The 23099-nt window shown below is 41.8% G+C and overlaps 1 protein-coding gene across 1 annotated transcript; it reads right to left on the bottom strand.

Annotated features, from left to right (window-relative positions):
- Window positions 1–6040: 6040 nt before the first annotated feature.
- LOC126566311 (uncharacterized) lies at window positions 6041–9598 on the bottom strand. The gene is made up of 3 exons (XM_050223248.1): window positions 9560–9598; window positions 8500–9238; window positions 6041–7148 (listed from the first exon to the last, which is right to left on the bottom strand). Exons 1-3 carry the CDS (start codon window positions 9596–9598, stop codon window positions 6085–6087), a joined length of 1842 nt encoding a protein of 613 aa, XP_050079205.1. The 3' UTR covers window positions 6041–6084.
- Window positions 9599–23099: the final 13501 nt, after the last annotated feature.

The following is a 23099-nucleotide window of genomic DNA, read 5'->3' as shown; positions in this document are numbered from 1 at the left end:
TATATATTTTTTTTCCTTCAAGATGAGACCGACAAGATGGCTGCCATCGTTCGTTGGTGGGAGTTTGGGAGTGCGAATGGTGTCAGGGCTAAGAATACGCCCCAGTGAGTGAGATTAAACTTTTCACCAACTTTCTTTCTATTCCTCTTTTCGCCTTGTCGGTAAGGAAGACTGCGTGTATCATATCTTCCACATGGTGGTGCGTTCTTGTGCGTTCTTTGTGCAATCTCGCTGCCCAATCCCAAACCCGTAACATCCGTAGGTGGCTGTTGGTGTGAATCTCTGTTGCTGGTGTTAGTGATGAGGACTTTTTCCCACGACCCAAAGTTCGAACGATGTTCCCAGTTTTGTTGAAGGTTTATTTCATTTCTGGGGTTTTTTTTAAAGTTGTATCCTTTTCCGTTTTTCCCATTATTTCATGTCCGATTTGAACCCTCGTAGCACCGATATGCGTGTGTGCTTTCACAACTCAGGCTCAGAATAAAATCACAAGATAAGCCTACAGGTAGATAACGGCTACTGTCAGCATCATGGGCCAAATGGCAAGAACGAACGGGGTTTAAGGTAAATTGTACAGCTTGCCAAGTAGAGGAGTCACCTGCAAAGTGTGTGTGTGTGTGTGAGGGAATGTGTGGCGGGAGAGTAAAAGCGTTGATTGAAAATCGCATCGAAGCGAAACGTTTTGGGGAAGACAAAGATGGCGACCTTCAGCATATCTAGATTCAGTGCCAGTGTTCCCCGTGGATGTGATTGCTTGACGAAGCGCACTGCACCGGTTTGCTGAGAGGTTGGTCCCAAACAAAATATGTCTGCGGTTGATGGGTTGACGGTTCGGTTCACTGCCACCAAGTGCCAAAAGCTTCCAACTAGGATCGAAGTAGAACCCCCGTTTTGTGTAAAAGGATAGCTTAAACACACTTGCCGCGATAAGGATATGTCATAGGGTTGGGTCGTGGGAACAGCTGCTAGCACACATGAAACCCACAGGCATAGCTCAAAATTCCGGCACCATTTCTACTGGGGCGGATGGGAGACAGTTAACTTCAAACGTGAATGGAAACAGCTGGTTGGAAAATAAGCTTATCGGCACCCGTATGGCAATTAGAAGCAGTTGATAACAATACGCGCCACAAATCAGCATTCGTGCCACATAATTCAGGCTTAATTGCCGTGTAATTAGATGACTAATTGATGCGTTGAAAATATTCCAAACCTGCATGTGATATGACTGCGCGATCCACAGAAAAGTGGTTGAAGAAGCTGTGGAAACGTGAAACGTGGTATAATATGGTGAAACAGCTATCTGTGGACACGTTTATTTGCAGGTTAAGGCTATTAAATCACAACACTCTTCTCACTTATTTTGGCTTACCTTGGGCCTTTTAAATACTTGCCTCTTCTGCTCTTTGTTGAAGTTAAATATCTTCTGATAGCTTTGAAATAATATTTTTATCGTTCACCTGTGAAGATTTTGATCCTGAAGTAGCCGATGAGGTAATCGACAGTGCATAAAATTGATTGCATATATTTAGGCGTTCATCTTCGGTTTACTCTTAACAAGTTCTATGCTGAGGATAATAAATGCAAAAAAAAAATGAAATTGACGAGGTTAACAGTTGAAAACAAGTTGCTGAGAGCTTAAACTAACATATAGTAGGAAATATGAGGTAACTAAATCGATTCCGCAGACCTCAAGCTGTCCATCATACTCGTTCCGCTATGTCGACATTGGAGTCGACATAGATTATCTTCGTAGTTCCATTCACCTGCTTCTACAACACCTAAAATGCTTGAAGCGTGTCTTGTTGCCACTAGAAAAGCGGACCAGTTCAGTGCTGCAATAATGTATTAGAAATAATAAATACTTCACATCATCAACAAATTTCAGAGTTTTCTCACAAACAAACGAACACCGGCTAAACACTTGAAAGCAAGTTTTTCCATACTCCTTTATTTCTATCTTATTGTTCCTTTGCCATTTGTTGTTCTCTTAGATGTTTTGTTTTATTCTGTGTTTGTTTGTATGTATGTCTGTGTGTGTGTGTCCTTATCGGGGAATCGTTTTTTTATGTCTTTTGCATTTTCACCATGATTGGTTGTGAAAAGTATTTACTGTTCTCCCGTCAGATGACCTTTCTTGCAGGATTTTATTTTGTGCGCGGAAAGAGCTGTCTATGCTGCTGCTTAAATAAATGAAGCAATTGTGTTTGCAGAGTTTTTTTTAACAAAGAAATTCAAAATATCAAGCTGTTTTCGGTTCGGACTTTGTTTATTATTTCATTCGATATATTGTGCTAGGGAATGTGATCTGTAAGATATACGCAAAATTATATTTCCTTATGATATTTGCTTCAAAAACTTTTGTCAAAAAAGAAATTGAAGCCAATGTGTTCTTTGCAAAACTTAAAAGTAAAATTATTGAACCGTTTTTATATAGCGAGTGCCAGCACAGCATCGCACTATCGTGATCACTGCTTTTTATAGCAGAGACCTATTTTTCAGATATCATTCTTTCTTGGACACGTTTGTAGCGGCTTTACTCTGCTTGAGTATGTATGTATTTGTGTGTACGTGTACGTGTGTCCATGTAGATCCATCTTTCCATACTACTCGAAAGATCTATTTAAACTTCATCTTTTAAAGCATAGATTTAAGGGGGCTTTCCTTTTTTTCCTTAATTTGCGGAGCATAAACAATACAACAAGTCTACAGGATAGTATCGGATAGAACGCGTGCAAACCGTGCGGGGACGCTAGCCTGTCTGACCCGGTCCGGTCACCGGAGCGTTCTATCTAGCTGCCGATTGAGTGGTCGGAGAGAAACCATATCTGGTTGAAGGAAAACGAAACGCGTCGGCATGAATCATTTATCCTTTGCTTTGCGAGCTGCGACGACGCTGTAGCTTTTAGTTTGATAAGGACTTCCATTGCATCGCATTCTAGTATGCGAGTCGTTGAGGGCGTTGTACGAACCTACCCGGAGAAAGGTAAGAGTAAAAGTGTAAAAAATGTCTTACCTTTCTCCCAGGGTCTCAACAAGGTACGTACGCGCGGTACTTAAGAACCAACGTCAGACTCAACGTTTGTGTGTATGTATGTGTGTGTGTGTGTGCAATATTCTGATCGTGTATAAGATGTATGTGCATAAACCTAGCCTAATACTGTAAGCCGACAAGTGAACAAGTCTGCTAAACTATACAGTAAATGCATGCCAGCGACTCTTAAACGCAAAGGTGGAATAAAACGAAAATCTTACTTTCCCTAATTAACTCACATTTCGCCCTATCTCAGCTGTCACAGAGTTACAGATAGGACTTTGATTTATTCTGTACGTTAATAGCTTATTTTCTTATACACACACACACACACGCACACATACCTTATGGTTGGAAATGTTTGTCTTAAAATCTAGTTACTTTTGCTGGCCAACAGATGGCGTTTTTTTCCTTTCTTTAGCAGCAATAGTCTTTCCACTACTATTGTTAGTGTTTTTTGTTTTTCATCGGTCGGATTGTTCTGTCACTGTACACAGTCCCGACCTGTTCTTGGTAGTGGTTTTTCACAGCTTGTTTTCTGTCTTCTGTTTTGCTTGTAACTCACCACGATCTTCGATCCTTCTTCGTTACCGTTAGAAAATTGACTATAACTTGTTTCATGTTTATTTCTTCCCTCCTAACCTCCTTTTGGGTGGATGTTCTTCTCGGCCGCCATTTTTTGTTTTGCTCTCCTTTTGTTTTGTAGTTAGGTCTAAAGCCTACCGTTTTTTCATTGTTTACTTGTTGTATCTTTATGTGTAGTTTTGTGTGCGCCATGTGTGGTTTGAAGTGTGTTTTAAACAGTTGCTTATTTTTGTTTCATTGTTTCTTCCCTTCCCTTGTAGCTGTGGGGATTTAGCTCAACAAGTGCTCTTGCTCGTAGTGATTTTAGATTATGCTCATATACTTCTTTCATCTTATACGTTTAGCAACACTAGCAGCGCGCAGCAGACCAGTTGGCGATCGATGTATCCGTTCGGGTTTCCGACATCGAACAATGTTGACGGTTGTCGGCTTGAATTTTACCCAACCCCATGTCCGAAAAAACATTCCCCATTTTTAGTAAGACCGTGCTACTACTTGCTCTTTTTATCGCAATTTCTATAAAGCAAAAAAAATAAAATAAAAAGACCTACCATGAATCACAAATAATAATACACATCGGGTTCTACTTCGACGACGAAGACGCTACATCAAGCAGAAACTGGTAAAAAATGGTACAAAACAATAATGCTGGGAACAACTCCGGTGCGCCGTGTTTTTCTCTTCCGTACGTCGATGGCAGCATACGCCCTTCCCGTCCCTTTTGGCCTTCCGCCATATAAGATATTGTCATTTTCTATTGCTTATGTGTTTTCATAGAAAACTTACGTTAACATTTCACTGTGTTTGCGCATCGGAATTCCGTGTCCCCGGGGTTGATGGACCGGTCGACAATTTCTTACGATCGTTACAGAAAGCAAAGCAGGAAAAGAATAGGAATTGACTTTGCCTCGAAAAAAAAATGAGCTAATTAAGCAAACCCGTGTGTCAAGGATACAATACATAGCACAGCATTCAAATCTTTCACAGGACGTACGGTCTTCGCTACAAGGTGTCTTTTTTCGCTATTAAAAAACGTGTTTTAAAATGTTTATTATTGTCATGATTTTGTTTGTTTTTGTTTGTGCATTAAAGTTTTCTAAGACTACCGTGTTTGGGTGTTTGGTGCAAGTCGAACGTGCGTTCGGTGGGAGGGTTAAAATTCAAGCTTTCCAAGTTGCGTGAGGCCTCTCGGTCGACAACCGCGCCGATGGGTGAGTGAGTAGGTTTATATGTGCAAGATCGTAGTCTTTTGACGGCAAAATGGTTGATGAAGAATAATGAAACTTCCTCTCTGAACAGACGCCAGTCCATCAACGACTGCCATACAGCACGATCAAGTGAAACAGATTTATGACGACGTTCACCATCAGTTTGATATGTTGTTAGCATGTTTGTAGTGGTTGGTTGGGATGGGATTAAGCGGGTGATACTTTCTAAATGCTATGTAATACAGCCAATAATACTTTTAGCCCCTTACAGTCCTCAGGAAACATAGCCAACGTCGCCGGAACGGATAAGCCTAACGGTGCGCTGCTAAACGGTTGTGTTTTGTAATTATTTTGTCATTTGTCTTATCTGGTAACGAGTTGTCTCCTTTAGCAGTTTCCTTTTCGCTTCATTGTCCCAAAAATTTGTAGATTAGTTTTGGGAGTTGGTAATTGCATAGATGCGTATTTAACATTTTGTATTTATTTTTTGTTTCTTTTTTTTTTTGAATTTGTGTTATTTTGTTGTTGTTTTATTCTTTTTTGTTTTTTTTTTGCTCCTATCGTATTACAGTATCATTTTGCTCTTTGTTTTCTTTTCATCCCCAACATTCCCTACATGAGCATGTTCACAATCATCGCCTACATCTCTTCGGTAAATATATATATTGTCTTCGTCTTCTGCTTGTGTTCACAATACTTTGCTTTCTCTGCTTTTTTTGTTTTGTTTTTGGTTTTACATAAGTGTCTGCCACCACACACCACACACACACACACACCCACGATGACACGAGTGTGCGATGCCTAACTCGAACCCAGCGCGATCGCACTCGATCGATAGCAACTCATCGTCAGCCCTAGTCTTTGGCGAAAACGGAAACGGAGTTTGCCCAAAAACTGAACAGTAAAACTCCTGGTTGTGATCAAGCGTGAGGACGTGTTCTGAGCGTCCTGTCAGCGAAGTTGCTGCCAGTTAGAACCAAGTCTCGAAGGGCATTACCATTCGAATGCAAAGAGAGAGCGAGAGAGAGAGAGAGAGAGAGAGAGAGAAATAGCAGTGGAGCAAAAGGAAAAGAAAGTTTAAACTAATAAAAGATATCGGGATTCGAGACGGTTTCGATATGTCAAATATGTCGACGACGTCGACTTTATAAAGTTTAAGACGAAACACTAACGCAAGAAACCCATCCATCAAAGAAGGGTCATGTATAGAGTAAGCAGACTAGGTGAAGGGTAGACAGAGTTTGTAGTTCTCGATTCTTAAGGCATCGGCTGGTGATTCAGTAGATTGTTGTTGACGTGGTTGGGGCCACCGTTACTCGCGGGGCGACGTTTCGGTGGTGCACTGAGTCGCCGATCCGTAATCGCTACAAACGGTAAACGCTGCCGCTTCAAGCGTCCATACCCACCGACCGGTTGGGGTGACGCGACACGGTGATACACGAACTGGCCGGCCCGGGACGACAGCTTGTAGTTCGGATGGTGCCCGTCGGCCGGATGACCTCCGCTGGAAATGGTTGGCCGACCGTACAGTAGATGAGGGCCTGCACCACCACCACCACCACCACCGCCGTCGTCGAAATCGTCGTGGTCCGCCGCGTGCTTCTTGTCGTAAATGATGTGAATACCCTCGCCGGGCAGTGCGTTCGAGTGTATCGTCGAGGATTGGATCGTTTCCTGGATGTAGTTCCGCTGCAGGCCCTGGGCCTTCGCCTGGTTCGGTCGCTGCTCCTCGAACAGGTCCTCCTCCATCCAGTGGGGATTTTTCCTGCGATGGTACTTCCGCTCCCGGTGCTTGTGTGCAGTGTAGTCGGACAGGGGTGCGATCGTACCTTCGAGCAGATCGATCAGCTGCTTGTTGCGCCGGTTATACTTCTTGATGTACGGTGGGATGTTGTCCGGTTTGGTTTCCGTCTTGAGCGAAGTCATCACCTTGTCAAAGTTGGGCCATTTCTCTTGGCTGCTGTGCCCGTTCAGATGCGCCATTATGTCGTCGTTCGTTTCGAGCTTGTTCGAGTTTTCGTAGTAGTTGATCTGGCCCTGATAGTCGGGCTTTAGGTCCTGCATCTTTTTCCAGCGTTCACGCTCACGTTCCAGCATCTTGCGGCGATAGTAATCGTGGTGAAAGTTATGATACGGCTGGTGATACAAGCCTCCCCGGTGGTGGTGCGTGTGCTTGAAGTTCTTGTGCTTCTTGTACAGCTTCAAGCGGTACGATTTGGCCTTCTTTTCCATCTGCTCGAACAGTTCATTTTCACCTTCACCCTGGCCGGTGGCAACCGCTAAGCTTGACTGCGTTGGTTTTCGTGTTGAGATATTATTGTCTATAGAAGGGAAAGGAATTATAGAGGATGGTATAGTAAGGTGTATAAGCACTTGGAACTTTGATAGAAGACACTATAGATGTATGTTTTGCTGTACGATTTTACAATGAACTCAATGCCAAAACTATTCCTATTCTAAGCTAATAAGGCAGCTCTATCTGGGATAGGTGGCTCGGAAGAGAACAGTAGATGGGAACGATTATATGATAGAGATTATCATTAAAGAGCTGGGATGTGCGGTCAAATGTACGCATAGCACAAAGCAAAAGGCCATTACATCGTTGCGTACCAAGTACCAAGAGAACGAGAAAGATTAGGAAGGAACTAATGAGAGCAGCGATAATGCATCTTTACAAGGGAAAAGAAAAGAATGAAGGAGGTCTGGTTACTGGATTGTCGTGAACAAAGGAACTGCAGGCCGAGCTATCGACACCTGTCAACTTAACAGAGTAGTATAGGATTTGCCAGGCAGCATCTATCGATAGCCGAAGGCGTTCAAATCACTGAACAGCAGTCCCACGGCGACCTGACTAGGGAGTAGAATAGTATCTCAATAGTTGGTGAAGGTGAGACTAGCGTTCAGTCAAACACCAACCAACACCTTGACTCGGTTAACAGAGGTCTGAAGAATAAAGAGGCTCTAGAATCGCGGAGAGAAACCCGCCATTCGAGATTAAAGGATCGAAGGATCGAGATCCATTATATCGAATTTTACAATACTATTCTAATGAAAAACCAAAGGCTACCATTTTAACGAAGTAATTATGTTGACTTTATTTCATGAATTGCTGGGTTATGCCTATCATATGATGTCATACGGTTTCCCCGTTTATTTGATGAGGTCCATGTCCCTACCATTCTCGGCTTCTCTTTGATTCAGAGGTTTCTGTACAACAACTCGTTGACATCTCGGGACGGATAACTGTCTTACATCTTTACTCCTACGGATACTGTACTTGGATGTTTGAATGTATCTTTTAACCTAAAACTTTATGTTACTGGAGCAGTTGAACAGAATTGCTTTATTGCAGTAGAAATAATCAAAAGCAGTTTTAATGTTAACGATCGCTTTTTCGAGTAAACTAAAGATCATGTTAAAGAATGTCGAAAAATTAATACTTGTCACTCTCCTAACAGGAGCATCCAATAAAGCTTGTGAATGAGAAATTCGTTTTCCGAGAATGATTAATTTATTGCTCTGGAAAAGCAAGCCAATTTCTCTCGTAAACTCAGCACCAACCACAATCATGCTAAGAACATTAACTTTGGCATGTACCTTGCTGCAGAGCGTAACCTTTTTTTTCCAAGGAATCATAAATTACAATGATTAGTTTGATTTATCTTCACTCACCATTATCGTCCAGTATTTTCCTTGCAAGATCACCCCTTTTCTCGCCATCGTCCTGTCCGCCGTTCGCAGCGTTAGCCAGCAGGTACGCTCCATCGATCGAGTTCAAAAAGTCGATACTGTTGCTGAGCAGCGCTGCATCGGAATCGGTACGAGACGTACGGCCATCTTGCCCATCGTCGGTGGGCATATCCTTCGCCAGATAACGACTCCTCTCGATCGCATTATCATCCTCCGATTCTGTATCGACCTCACCACCGTTGCCACCGTCCTCTTCCTCCCCTGTCGGTTCCGCATCAAAGCGTCCTCGTAGCGTACCGATACGTCCTCCCACCGGATCACCGCCGTACCCATTCGCGTCACCGTCGTCGTCTAGCGTCAGCTCGGGCAGCTCCTTTTCACCCTTTGCCACTGACGCCAGCTGCTCAATGTCACCGGGCGTCTCCTGTCCCGGGGAACGGTCGCGTTGGCGTGGCGAATTGCGAAATTCATTAAATGGATTTGCCTCATTTACATTGGCGCTGCGCGTACCGCCAGCCCTGCCGGGCCCGTTCGCCATTGTCATGCTCATGATGTTGGAGAAGTTATAAATATCCGCTTCATCTGGTGCTAGTGCGATGAAATTTTCTTCACCCCCATCGTCAGCGGGCGCGGGACCGATGGGGCCGCCCAAGGACGATTCTTCACCGTATCCATCCTCCACACCGTTCTGTCGCCTGTGTCGATGTTTGGCCTGTTGATCCTGTTGTGTGTGTGCGTTGGACAGAGCAGAAAAAAGAGAGCGAAAGAAAACATTATGCACAAAAGTCATTGGGAAAGTGTTGGTACATGCGGCAATTAATTCCGGGTTGAGCCTCAACATACCCTCCCACCCCACCATCCCTCCATCCGGTGCAACTTGTTTGAATGAACGCTTGTTTGGCAAAAGTTTGAAATAAATTAAAAAGATTCCAAAAGGGCAGTGGAGCGCAGCAGAGCGACGGGATGGTACAGGCCGAAATCAATCACAGCATTGTTTTAAAACGCACTTCGCTTTACTGCTGGCTTCCGTTTCCCGATTTACCGACTGTTGTTCGTCGGTGAGGCTCGATCCGGGACCCATTATTCAAATATATCTAGAAGCTTGCTTGTGCCTCCCAAAAACTGCTTCTTCCCGAGGCTTGGTGGCTATTAATTTAGCTGTGGAGGCAAACGGTATCGCTAAAGTTAGTTTTAATTAATTGAATTTTTAGCCACGCTGCTGGCACTGAACGTTAGGGTTTGGGAGGTAGGGTATACTGGTGATGACGGATTTGCGCCCAATGTGCCCGGTAGTGTCGGTCGGAACCGCGAGTCAGCAAATTTAACCACAATTCGATTGATTAAGTTGATGTGCGTAGGTTTGGTTTTGACGTGAATGGTGGGTTTTTGCAGTCTGGCGTGCAAAACGGGGACGCTTGTCATTGACAATAGTGGGCTGAAGGTTTTGCAGGAGAGCAAAAATAAAAAATAAATTTAAGCGGTAGCTTTAGCGAATGTTACACAACGATGTCCGTTCACCTAATATTGTTTTTCTGAACAATTTTGGTTTGTAATGTAGGTCGAAAAGGTGATGAATATAGTTACAAAAACTGCTAACTGAACAAGCAATGGTTGAGTCAAAAATAAATATTAGTAATTACTTTAGCTTTTACCGTGCCTAGCAGATCAGCTTTCTACAGAATGATTGGATGAGGTCATTCCAAATAAGAATGTTCAAAATATTGGAGGTGTTTTATTAGTTTGCGATTCACCAGTTTTTTGCTCCGTAATTCTCCAAATTCTAGTTTAGAGAGTAAGTAATCATATTCTGAATAATCTCATATATGAATCTTTTCTCCAATTTCTATACTGAAACATTCAAAAGATTTTGCTTTGAATCAATCTTTTATTTCACTAATTAGTATGACGGTACGTCACTGTATTGTTTTTTTTTTCATTGTTGATTTCATCTATAATTGCTTTGAAATATTCCTTTCTAAATACCACTAAATATTTGTTTGTTATTAGGTTGCCGTAAAAATATTTTTCTTCATTTTGTTTTAAAAATATTACAGGGTGGCATCGTAGAAGTGATACACTTATTCGAGTGCCCCTTTATTGTGTTTTCTTTCACTGTATGTCAACCACATGGGTAAATTTTAACAGATTAACTTGTTTATGATTACATACACTTTGCGATTAATCCAGGTTTTTATTAATCTACAATGGATTCAAGCCGCAAACAAACACATTTTTGCATTTTGCAGCAATATTTGTCAAACTCTTATAGATTAAGCAGAAACTGTCGCATCTCAATTCGAGTCGATTATTCGTCTACCGGACCTTCAAGCACTACGAAGAGATAGGCGCGGTTGTTCCAATAAAAAAACGGGCAAAAAAACGTACTCCAGAGCTAATAAAAAGGTAAAGGAACTTATCCGGCTCGCTGGTTGAGATAGATGGCGCAATGGAAGTAGAAAATTCATGGCTTAACCAGCAACAGAGTTGTCGACAGGTTGACCAGACCCTCGCTTGCTGCTGAAGGCACACGCAGATCACAACATCATCTTTTTGGACGAAAAACAGTTCACTCTGGAGGTATCCTTAAATAAGCAGAATGATCGATAAAAGAGCAGTCGAGCGGTACTAAAATGCGTCTACGGTGATGGTATGAGGAGCTATCTCGACCAAAGGGAAGTTGCCGCTATTATTTATCGACAAAGGCGTGAAAATTAACAAGAAGTACTATTTAGAACACGTTCTGCAAATCCACTTGAAATCATGCGCTATAAAGCTTTTTTAGAAACGATAGCTTTTGCTTCCATTAGGATTCAGCTCCAGCCCATCCAGGCTTCGAACGTTCGGGAGTGGTACAAGAAGCATTTGCCATGTTTCATCAGCGCATCGGAATGGCTTGCTTCGTCTTCAGATTTGAATCCGTTGGACTTGACAATATGAGGATACATGCTCGGAATCTTGGGCGTCGTCAAATTTGGACGTCCTTAAGAGACGGTTGTTTAAGATATGGACCGAAATGGATGAAGTTGTGCGTGTGGCCTGCAACAATTTCGAAAGCGCCTATGGGTCGTTATTAAGAGTAATGGTTTAAAGAATTTAAATAAGTTAGGTGAAATGAAAGCTCATTACTAATTTATGGTATTTAATTCGATTCAGAAGAGATATCAAACCTGGTTTCGTTTTTATTACATAAACAAAATGTATTTCTCCCACGATGCAACCCTGTAGAGATAATTGGGACGGTAGGACCGGGATTCAAATCCCTTTCCCTCTTTAAAAGAGGATGGAGGACCCAACTTCGTGGTATCTAAAAGTCAACTGAGCCATTCGCCAGCCAGTGTGGCTTAGTAGATCGTTAAGCTTGGAAGAAGAGAAAAAGCAAAAGTCTCCATTTCTACCTGCAAATGTTCCACATCGTGCTGAACAGAGTTTAGAAATGGTTGACACATTCATTGCAATTCATCCCAAAACTACTGTAACAACAAGATATTATCGCAAAAGAGTTTGGATCAAGTATTCTAACCTTTTTTTCAACTAACTGCAACCAACTAATCTGAGCTTAATCATATCAACCATTATGACTAATTGCAGATAATAAAACGCAACAGAAATACTACAGCTGTCCGTAAGCGCTGATTGTGGCGCCTCTGGGTACAACAATAATGCTGCGTACTTTATGAAGCGAGTAAAAATCACGGCACCATTATGTGAAACACAATCCAGTAAATTCCTTCACCATCTCATCGCTAGCCATCGCATATTGATGCTCATGCCGAAGGAAGGTCGGCAGGGAACGTTATTTTCATTTCATTCCCACCTACAACATTCTCCCACACATTGACCACACAGTGTGGGCTCTCGAGACGCGCGCGCGAAGAAAACGAAAAAAAAAACTCACCTTGAGCGCTGGAGCGGTCCCAGCGTGGGAATACACATGAAATTCTTGCAACTCTCACCGACTACACACTTCGCAGCCCTAACGATCATCGATTTTTATTCGGCGCTCTTATCGAGATGGAAAATCTGCTTTCAATTTCCTTTATCATGCTGTGCGTTCCATCCGCTCGCTTTGGTTTGCCGATGAAAATTCTTCCAATGAGTATGTCCACCGCAGTATCATGATGCCAGCATCGTCCTCATCATCGCTACAGCTATCCTACTATTAAGTGTGCAAGTTATGTGCGTACAAATTCTGCTCATCCACACTTTCCGGCGCTTATTCTTTGAGCGGAGTTTCCAGTAGCGAATGGCAACTTAGCGCAAGCGGAAGACGGGCGCTGGTGGTGGTGGTTCGTATTGTCATCCATTGTTGGTGAAATACAATGGAACGGCTTCATAAAGTCTGTTTTACTTCTCAATTCCCACCACATAAAACGTAACCGCTTGTCAGGGGGTGTGTTTTATTTTTTCGTTTGCTTGTGAGAGCTTGTACTGAGTGGTGAGAAAATATAAGCCCTCACGAATTGAGTGATTCGCATTGCCAAAACAAACTTTACACTCGGGTTGGCAGTGATGGCACGTTTGTAAGTCCTAAAGGATGTCCATTTGTCTTTTGGTGGGTTTTTATTTTGTCGTGCAATCAATGATGAACTTGATTGTCTGGTTTAACTGTCTTTCTAATAAGCAAACAAAAAAGGAAAAAGTCAGTTTGAGGCTTGGTTGGTTGTTGTAGGGGATGGCAAGTCATTTTAGTTTCGGTATGCCGTACTTGAAAGATGGAAAATCTCAAAACGGTTGTAGATTTTCTTTTAATCACATTTAGACAATTGTTACGTACGTAACGGTCGGTTTGAAGATGATCAGAATTATTGTAACTTATCGCAGGAAATCGTCGTCATTGGTCAAAATAAACATATGATTTTGGAAACGACCCTACGTACGAAACTGTCGGTAAGATTATTTGGACAAGAAAAAACATGGAACGCGCTAAGAAATAGGACCAAAATAAACATTAACGCTAGCCCAAGAGCGATTTTACAACCTGCAGCGCATTAAAAGGGACAAAAGTAAATAGGATAAACTGCATGCGGACCAACGCAAAGTGAGTGCAATTAAACAAAAAAGATGTTGCACGGAACTAAAATAGGACCTACCACGAAATAGGAAAACACGTACAGTATGGGAACATAAACAAAACAACGTCAATGAAGCCCATGCAGAGATTAGATAAAAAAGGTTCTATCTCTCTCGTATATTTTGTTCCATTCTAGCATTAACGAAAATTGAAAGTCTGTTAGTGTATAAGAAACGTAACTTTGTGAATAAAGTTAGTATTAATCTGAAACTCAAACGAGAAACGTTACGCTTTTCATTGACACAGATTTCTACTCGGATTTCTTCCGAACCCATCCCCATCCGAACGTTGCTAGAAAAAAAGAAATTCCACTTCTGCTGCATAACTCCCGATGTACGGAGGAGAACTAGCGGGAAGTTCTGAAAATCTTAATTCGATAATACTTTTGGTAGGAAGTCTATTCTGGCTAGCGGTTGAACTTAGGAACAAGCAGGCCAAACCTTCGCGTGGCCTGGCCTGGTTCCGTCGCTAACAACAATAATAAAGTTGCATTAATCAAAAGCTTTAAATTTTTAATTTTTAAATGTGAATATTACCAAAGAAAAACCGAAAATGGGAAAATAAAATTCGTAGTACATAAAATAGCAGAATAAACTTTGCCGTTTGCCTCTTCGATAAAAACGGTTGACTGGAAGCGTATTGAATAATTTAACTTTCTCTCGCTCTTTTATTAATGCAAAACTGCAAAAGCTAACAGAGCATAAAGCAAACAATTTGTCAGAAATCAATAGCATATTTGGACCAATAACGCCAACACGCTCAGTAGCAGGGTAATACACATATTGGGGATTGCGAAAATATGATGGAGACGCCTGGTGTTTGGTGTAGTAGCACGTGAACCATCGCAACGCAGCGGTACAAAAATGGATGGATAGATAGCTGTTGTAGCGTAAAGTATAGCTTATACGTACTGAAATTCGTATTCAAGTGGGGAAAGATAAAGCGTTTTGCTTTTTTTTTCCTGTGTCCGCTGTCAGTCTTTGTTTGCTTGTTGCATTTACACACACACACATACACATTTTTAGCGATGCGTGTTTTTTGGGGGAAAAATGGTAAATCGTCGACCATCACTCATCCCCATTCACGAATTGTTGAATGCTGTTTTTTGAGGTTGTTTGGATGGAATAACAGCAGCATAAAACACACATACATATAAACACAAACACACAGCTAAATCCAGAAGCTCAACGTGAGGGGGAAAAAAAAACCGTTCCTATTTGTTGGTCTCTTGAGTGTGTGGTTCGGTAGGCAACAAGCGGAAAAGATGAACAGACGCACATTTATCTGTTCTCTGTCAACTGGCAGTTTCGAGAGACAATAGCTACACTAGCATTTCGATGCCACGAATTTTTTTTTCCTTCCCTTGTCGTCGCTCCGTTGGTGACGACCAACTGTGTGCAATTGAGTGTTCGATCGATTGAAATGAAGTGGAGAGATCGTAGACAGCAACAACGGCGACAAGGACATCGATGACATAGAAGGTCATAAATTTACAATCCACCCCTGCTAGCCCCGAGCATGCTGCTCCAATGCTGTCCAATTCCAACACACGCATGCTTGCGTCCGTAGCTTCGGGGAAACCCACCGAAACCCACCGAACGTGCCAGATTACTTCAGTGCAAGCAAATGGCACACACACACACACTAGGCATAGCACGTCACAGAAGTAAAAAGAAGCCAAGATAAACAAGATAGATGGGACCGGTTACGGTTCTCTTTTTGTCACTCGTTCCAGTCGACGGTTCCAGTTTCCAGCTCGATCGATTGATTTTGGAACCCGCGTCCGCGGTGCACGGGTACGGGATGGCAATTTATCAGACAACGGGTGGCCAAAAACCCGGCAGCAACATGATGGCTGTCACAGCACCCGTCAAACGGGACAGCCGCCCCAACGTACGATTTTGCTCCCGAGCCGGAATCTGGGGCGTGGGACGTGCGTGAGATAAATGGCAGAAGCCGAAGTGAATTAATTCGTGCCGCGTGTCGATGATGAGTACCGCAGCAAGCGAGTGCCTTAACATAATTTGTAATCATTGTACGCTGGCGTAAGGTGCTGTAGGCTGGGATGGTTTGAGTGTGTGTGTGATACGATCGATAGGATCACTCGACGAGATCCTTGCGGTACGGTTTCCGTTCTAATTAGTTTACATACACACACACATACATACTGGCACACGTTTGCGTTTAGTCAACATCCGCTTGTGCCAATGATTTGAACTCAATTGCTCCCATTTAGGCAAACTATTTAGGTTGGCTGACATTAGTCGACATGACGAGGTTTACTGACAAACATTAGCGATCATGCGTGCGATGTTGTCCGATGGGTTACGTTTGCAAACGATGGTGGGTAATCGATTTCGATTAAGGAATTGGGCGTGAGAAATCAAGCTCGTCTAGTTTGTGGTTCAATTTTCTGTGTTTCAACGATGTGCTTATTCTATTCGTGTGGGTTAGCATTGTTTTGTATTACTATCTTTTGTATCACAGACAATAAAAAGAATCATTTGAAACATTGCATGCTGCCTGTTGAAAACTGCTAGAAATATAATTATCTACCTGAGGATCGATGTCGTAAGATTATTCTTTCAATTCAGATCTAAATGCTCTGTACAATTATGTACGTTCGCAAAATAGATTTACGAGATTTTGAGAATTTTCAAATAATTGGGGCATCACCCCATAACAACATTAATTCTTCTTAGATGAGGAGCATATCGCTGTACTCCGAGTCAAATGTTAGTCGATCCTTGAAGCTTCAAGCTTCATGAGACTTGGACTAGTCCTCATAGTAACAGGAACCTAATCTGCCAAGAGACGTTTTGACCAAGTAGGCTTCGTTCTCCAAAGGAACTTATCGATCAAGATACCTTAAAGTCCATAAAGGTCATATCGTCCAAAGTTTCTTGTTGTATAATGAATCCTTATCATAAGGATAATTTTTAATTTTAATCCTTAAATTCTTATCCTTATCATAAGGATAAGGATCATAAGTTCTATGTAAGGTCCAATAAAGTCAGTCAAAGTGGTCGAATGCTAACTTATTTATTTTAAATTTCAGACAGGAAATATGAGAAATTCTTTGACGCACTAACAAGGTAGATGAAAAGGTAATTTTATGCAACAAAAAAAACTACTATTAACTAAACATAGCTTCTACCATGTAGTACGTGGCGAAAATTTTACTTTCTATAAAAATGTGGGTAGCAGTTTCGTAAAAGTTGTACATGTTCCTAGCGAATCATGCTTTAAAGGAAAGCATACCTTTTCAAAGACACAATGGACGTCGTTATGCAACACGACAAGAAGGCAAACGCAAGACCCAGACTATACCACCTTTCCGCAAAGGCAAACCTGTGCTTTCCATGCCCGTTTTTTGTATGCGAAAGTGAAACATGCGCTGCGTAGTACCAATGATATGCCAGGCTCGCCGTACCTGTGGAATGCACGTATCGAGCAGAAATGTTTCGAATTTTCGCTTCTCCGTCCATCACCGCACCGCTTACCACGCCGACCATCGTTGGACGGGGCAGTCTGACATTCGCTTCACTGTTGGATGGAAACTTGCAAGAAGCACGATTTCATTTTTTTCCACCACTAGTTTTCTATTCAGCCAAAATTTTACCCTTTCCCATCCGGAGGAATGTTGCCCATACATCAATCTAACAACGAAACGGATATGCTTTTACTTCAGCGCGTCAGCTAACAGCGTAACAATTCGTGCCATTTGTGCCAGGCAAACCGACCAACATGCCACAGCGGTAATGGTTGTACAGTGAAAGAGGTTAAGCTAGAGTGCCATACGCCATTGAACCTAACATTGGAAAGGAAAAGAATAAAAAATGAAACATGGTAAAAGCAAAACAAAAACGATTCTCAAACCTCAAAGAATTAGACCCATTAGGTAAACCAAAAACCTTTGCCCGGAAGCTGTGCTATCGATGGCATATTTGAAGTTGAATTTCCTTTTTGGGGCGTTGCTAGGCAACCGGAGGAAACCTGCTAACGTCCTACCTGGTTGCTTTGATTGCCTGGGTTTTGTTGTTGTTCTTTCTCTTCCGGCGAACTCTCTCCCACCCAGCAGAGATGTCCTTGCCCGATTTTTCGTTCCGAGTCGTCGAGCCTTGTTACGGTTATTTTCTTTAGTCATTGTGCGTGTGCCAAGACGCGTCACCCAACTTTCGCTACCCGTGTAGACCGGCAGGACAATCAATCCTAGCTCGGTGCGGGGTGGGGCATTTGTTGCATGCCACTTCACCCCGGCGTCTTCCTTCCCGGTGACCAGCCCTCTTTGATTGCGCTCGGAAGTGGAGAAAAAGGGTTTCCGAGAAAGATTTATCACCAAACGGTTAAGGTTGTCAGCGAACGGCGAACGGGATCGGGTTGGGAAACCGCATTGAGCGCTTTCCACATCACCTGCTAGCACGCGCGTGCAGAGGATAAAAAGTCGACATAAAAATAAAACTTTCTTTCTTGGTGGGACGTAAACTGATCCGTGTTTCCAGGGAGGACCACTGGGTAAGTACGCTGAAAAAGGAAGAGAGAAGCAACAAAAAAAAAACATACACATAAAAGGGATGAACTGAATTTGGGACCGAGGGAAAACGTAAATCAATTACGCTGCCAGCAGTCGTTCAATGAAAATTCAATTAGGTTCGATGTTGTTTCACCCCTCCCGGGCGAACGGTTTTCAAGCGTCCCCAGCTCGGACGGTGGATTGTTAGAGAGAGTGGTGGGCAGTACGCTACCTTGGCAACCGTTCTCGGGGGAATGATTACTCTCGCTCGATCGCGAACAGTCCCTGCCTTGGCCCAGCGCATCGGACGCCTCCCGAAACGATAAGTCGTCATTATGGTAATTTTATTGACTCCCGCTATAATCAGATTAACGGGGAAAATTAAGTCCATACATGGAACCTGCCGGCTAGATGGGTGGCACGTGGATAGTGATGGAATTTGCACTCACCGATGCAAACCTGGTACCTGGTGGGTGGTAGCCATTGGCGATGGCTGTTGAGAGTCGATTGCTTGGTCGATTGTCGATTGAGGTGCTTGAGTTAAATGTCCTCCGGTGGCGTTGATTGATACAGATGAGTTTAGCTTTGCTTACGCGATTAGCCACCGGTCCGGTGATGTTTATGAAAATTTCTCCCTGGGGTGAAATTTATAACGTGACCCGATTGTAAAGTAAAAAATCTGTTCGAGCTTTCGTTGCCTTTGCACGATGTTATGTCAGAGGACACACCATTTCCATTATTTAATAGAAAAGGTTGAAGTTGAAAAATTGTTTGAGGAATTAAATAGAAATGGAAAATACGGCCAAGAGCCGTCATACTGAAATGTAAAATAATTAAATAGAAAATCTTTAAGACATTCTCATGCGAGCTATGTCTCCTTTTTTTTTTTTTTTGTTCAACGACCATTAAATCGGTCGGCAACGACCTTTACATAAATAGCTCACGAGATTTATTGCTACCAAGTAGTTGAAAAATCAAATCCTCGGTACGGTGGACCGGTGAGGATGTCGCCTTAACCACTGGATCGCTCCACATCCGACTGAATTATATGAAGGACTTATCTCATTGTGATACTTTGGAAATGACACTTTGGAAGGCAATGCTAGTTAAATGTTCATACAAGTATTCCTCCAAAATCATAAAAATTGTTGTAAGCTTTTTATTTACTTATTTTTGGTTAGAAGACCAATTTTTGGATTAATTTATTGCTGGAAAAAGCTACCAATATGGCCAGGCCATTCTATTGGCTTGAATAAAAATTGAAAAAGCATGAATAAAGAAAATAACATACAAAAAGAACGCCAAAAGAAGGATCGATCGAGTAAATAAAAATTATTGTTAAAAAAAACAGTGTAGAAATGAGAAATAATCTATATTTCAGCGATGTATTTTAAGACTCAATTTCCAGACCCTAGAGTTACCTGAATAAAATTGGTGCTTTTGCTTAATGTTTTTTTTTTCTGCAGGGATGATTCATGACTTATTGGTTAGTAAACACACTAGGCCCATTAAAGTAAAGCAAGATCCCACACAAGAGCAAAGCCGATTTCATTAGGTCAGCTTGGATCATAAAAGTTTTACGGTCATTCCTTTCTCATGAAAGGGTAAGTTAAACCAAGCTATTAAGTCAAGAGATTATTCAAATTTTTATATTTGTTTCGTTAGTAAGTAGGGAGATTGTCACTTGAACTTGACTAAGCCTTTTAAATTACTCCATATAAATTATGGAGTAATCAAGAGGTACATTAAGAGGTACAAAATTCGAGATTTTAACTATCGCAAGGTGTTCTAGGACCGCAAGACAACTTTGAACTATTTTTGTTAGAGTTTTGCAATATGAAGAGTTGTAAATATTACTTTCGATGCCCCATGATAACATCTTTCCCATTGTGTTATGCCTGTTTTCACTCTCTACAATATGTTCAACCGATCAATGGATGAATTATTATTGCAGCGGATAGTTCCGAATGACAGCCTACCGCTTTCAGACGCATCACACAAGCTGACGGCATCACAAACGAGTGAAATCGTAGCAACAGAAACACGGAATAACGCTAGCACTACTACTTACGAGACCACAGAAAAACTTGACCAATAAACAAGCGGCAAGTACAATCCACTTGGTAGCATAAATCGTCGTTCCGCCGTAGGATAATATCAAACGTGACCAGCCAGTGAAACCCTTCTGTCAATCAGAGACACTTGATTGAGTGACATTTGTGAACGATAATTAGTGCAGCAAAAGTGCATACTGCGCTGATGTGAGGGGGAAGATGATTGATGACTGAAATTGATTGCGAGTCTGAAATTGAGGTTAATTATTTTCCTATTTAATGCACGGGTAGCACGGCAAAGTGCTTTTAATTGGATTTTTCTTTGAAATGTTGTTGTTTTCTTATTACTGTGAAGTTTTTGAATTTCTTGCAGGTTTTTGCAGTTAAATTTTTTTTTCAATAAGATTTTTTTATTTTTTATAAAATATTACAAATTCTTGATAAGCCAAAATGATATTTTACCACAGGCACATTTTATTCGTTATTTCAATTAATCTTACGGTTTTTAATGTTTAATAAGGAAAAGCAAAATCTTTCAATTTGTCCTGAAATCGCAACAGAATTCCTGTTGCATACCTTCCCCCGATCCTTTCTCTCATTTCACATAAAAAACGGCGGACACCCACAGAATGGTTGATAGAAAGCTTCACAAGAACACAGTCCACCTAATGAAAGCCTAATCGTACAAATTGGATCGATTGCCGTTAGCCGATAAGAATACGCCCGGGAATGGGCAAAGGTATCCTTTTCTGAGGGTTTTTTTTATTTGTTTCCCACCCTCACTGCATTCGTGTGTGACCCTTTTCCCCTCTTCTTGAAATCAAAACGCTTCGGTGTAATCATTGATTACAGCACTTTTATAACGTTTTCCAATTTTCGGACGTTTGCCTTTACCGTTTCCAGCAACCAAGAACATGAACCCAAACATTTTCCCACCGCTTTGCTAGTGTGAGAGAGAGAGAGAGAGAGAGAGAGAGAGAGAAAGAGAGAGTCTTTTTGAAAGTTGCTTTTTCGTCTAAATTCAATCAACTGGACAGTTGGGTGGTCGATCGCTTACGGTAAGATCAAAAATCTTTATCGGTTTCTCTTCCGCTTGACCGGGTTGGTTAACTTTTTTATTGTGTTGCAGTATTTGGGCGCTGAAGGGAAGGTTGATGGGAGAGGTTGTCTGCATTTTATATGTTTGTAACACAAGCAGCTCTAAGATTGGAAAGAATAGATTAGGATGTAGAAAATGATTTTTTGTAGTTAAACATTTTGTAAAGTATTAATCTTAAATTTGTTTTACTTCATCGTCTATTTCGATACATTCAGCTCTGCTATTAAATTATTGTATCATTCTTACTAGGTCGTATTTTTGAATATAATGAATGATACACTTTATTCTTTGTATACAACTCCTGTCTGTCTAAATAAGTTATTGTGTGTCTTTTTCTGCCTGAGGTCATGAACTTCTAGCCTGCATGCTGAAGCCTCAATAATTACACTAGTAGTGGTAAAATTAAATTTCACAAGAACAGTAGTAAGAACTATTCTCCCCAATAAATAACCGAGACTAAATGGGTCAACCTTTTTGGGGCTCGTACGATACAAAACATCTTACAAGCTCTTTATGTCAGGTGCACAAGACCTCTTCGATAACGCTGAGAAGCCTAGTAGGTAAGACCTATGATACTTCTTCGATCTTTGGGACTATGAGGCCTTCCGGAGACGAGATCTTTTGGTCAATAGGATCTCTTAGGCAACGAGAACTCCTCTGTTACGCAATAACGTGGTAAAAAAGGTTTGAATGACGAAGTCTCTACGTTTGCGATTTTTCTTTTGGATCCCAAGACCCTTTGGTCCTTTAACTGCCGTTTCCGCTTTCAGATGAGATTCCTTCATGTACGACATATCTTTATAACTGACGTCCGGTAATATACAAGATCCTGCTGAAATGAAAGCCACTTGCAAGGCAAGTTCCCATCGATGTGAATGTCTTTTCAGAGGTACAACGTACGTAGGTAAACTAGACCAAAACCCACCTGGCCACTTGATACTGCGATCGAGTTAATTTCTAGATCCATTGGATGACCATTTAGGAAAATGTTCTGAGCGAAGACATTATCTCTGCTGTGTTTAAGAATAACCAAATACTGAAGAATTAGCCAAAGTGAAGTAGCCGCTTATCCAAGCTCCATTGAAGGCATATTTCCATTGAACAGATAAATAAATGATAAAGCTAGCTTTGAAGAATGTCCAAACAAAAAGGAGAGTCAAAGTCATCTAAGCCTCATCTAAAGACATGCTGTAAAAGTCGTCGAAAGTCGACCAAACGTGAGATATCACCAGTAACACAAATGCTTGTTCGTTAAAGAAAATTAATGCTTTGGCCCTTTTTTACCGGTTATACCGTAGATTTCCAAAACCTTAAACCGTACCCTCAGAACCAGAAGAAATCAAACGTGTGTTTTTAGATCGTGCGGCAAACCGGTGATGGTTTTCCATCGAATTCCAACCAGTCTCCGGACTGGAAAAGATGCCTCTCTTAATGATGAAGTTCTTCGCGCCAAACAAACGAACACACTCACATACACCAAAGGACGTCGAAACCGGTTTGGAGGATGATGATGTAATCGGATTTGCGAACTCACAAACACACACACGGAGACGGTACATTACAGCCACCAGACCACACAATGCGCAGTAACCCCAGGTTACTCTAAGGCTCCCACTGTCGGCTGCATCCGAAGAATGCTTCCCGATTTTGCAACGGGCAGAATATGTGTGTTATGTCCGTTTATTTTTACCTATTTTCTGTGTCATAAAACCGTCGCTGGAATGGATGGAAACGACTTACCTTGGAATTGGGTTTTGCTTCCGTTGTGCTCGCTACGGAGGGTACAGAACCGGCTGCAAAATAAAAGAGAAGAACCAAAAATAACGATCAGATTAGATAGTCAGG

This window comes from Anopheles maculipalpis, chromosome 2RL (genome assembly GCF_943734695.1).
Source record: "Anopheles maculipalpis chromosome 2RL, idAnoMacuDA_375_x, whole genome shotgun sequence".
Classification (NCBI taxonomy): Eukaryota; Metazoa; Arthropoda; class Insecta; order Diptera; family Culicidae; genus Anopheles; species Anopheles maculipalpis.
This window is presented reverse-complemented; position numbering and strand designations above follow the sequence as displayed.

Excerpts from the sequence above, each read along its gene's own strand:
- LOC126566311 (XM_050223248.1), bottom strand. The coding sequence starts at position 9,598 with ATGGGTCCCGGATCGAGCCTCACCGACGAACAACAGTCG. Across the intron at positions 9,239-9,559 it reads TCACCGACGAACAACAGTCG|GATCAACAGGCCAAACATCG; the intron begins GTAAATCGGGAA and ends CACACACAACAG. Across the intron at positions 7,149-8,499 it reads GAAAATACTGGACGATAATG|ACAATAATATCTCAACACGA; the intron begins GTGAGTGAAGAT and ends TCCCTTCTATAG.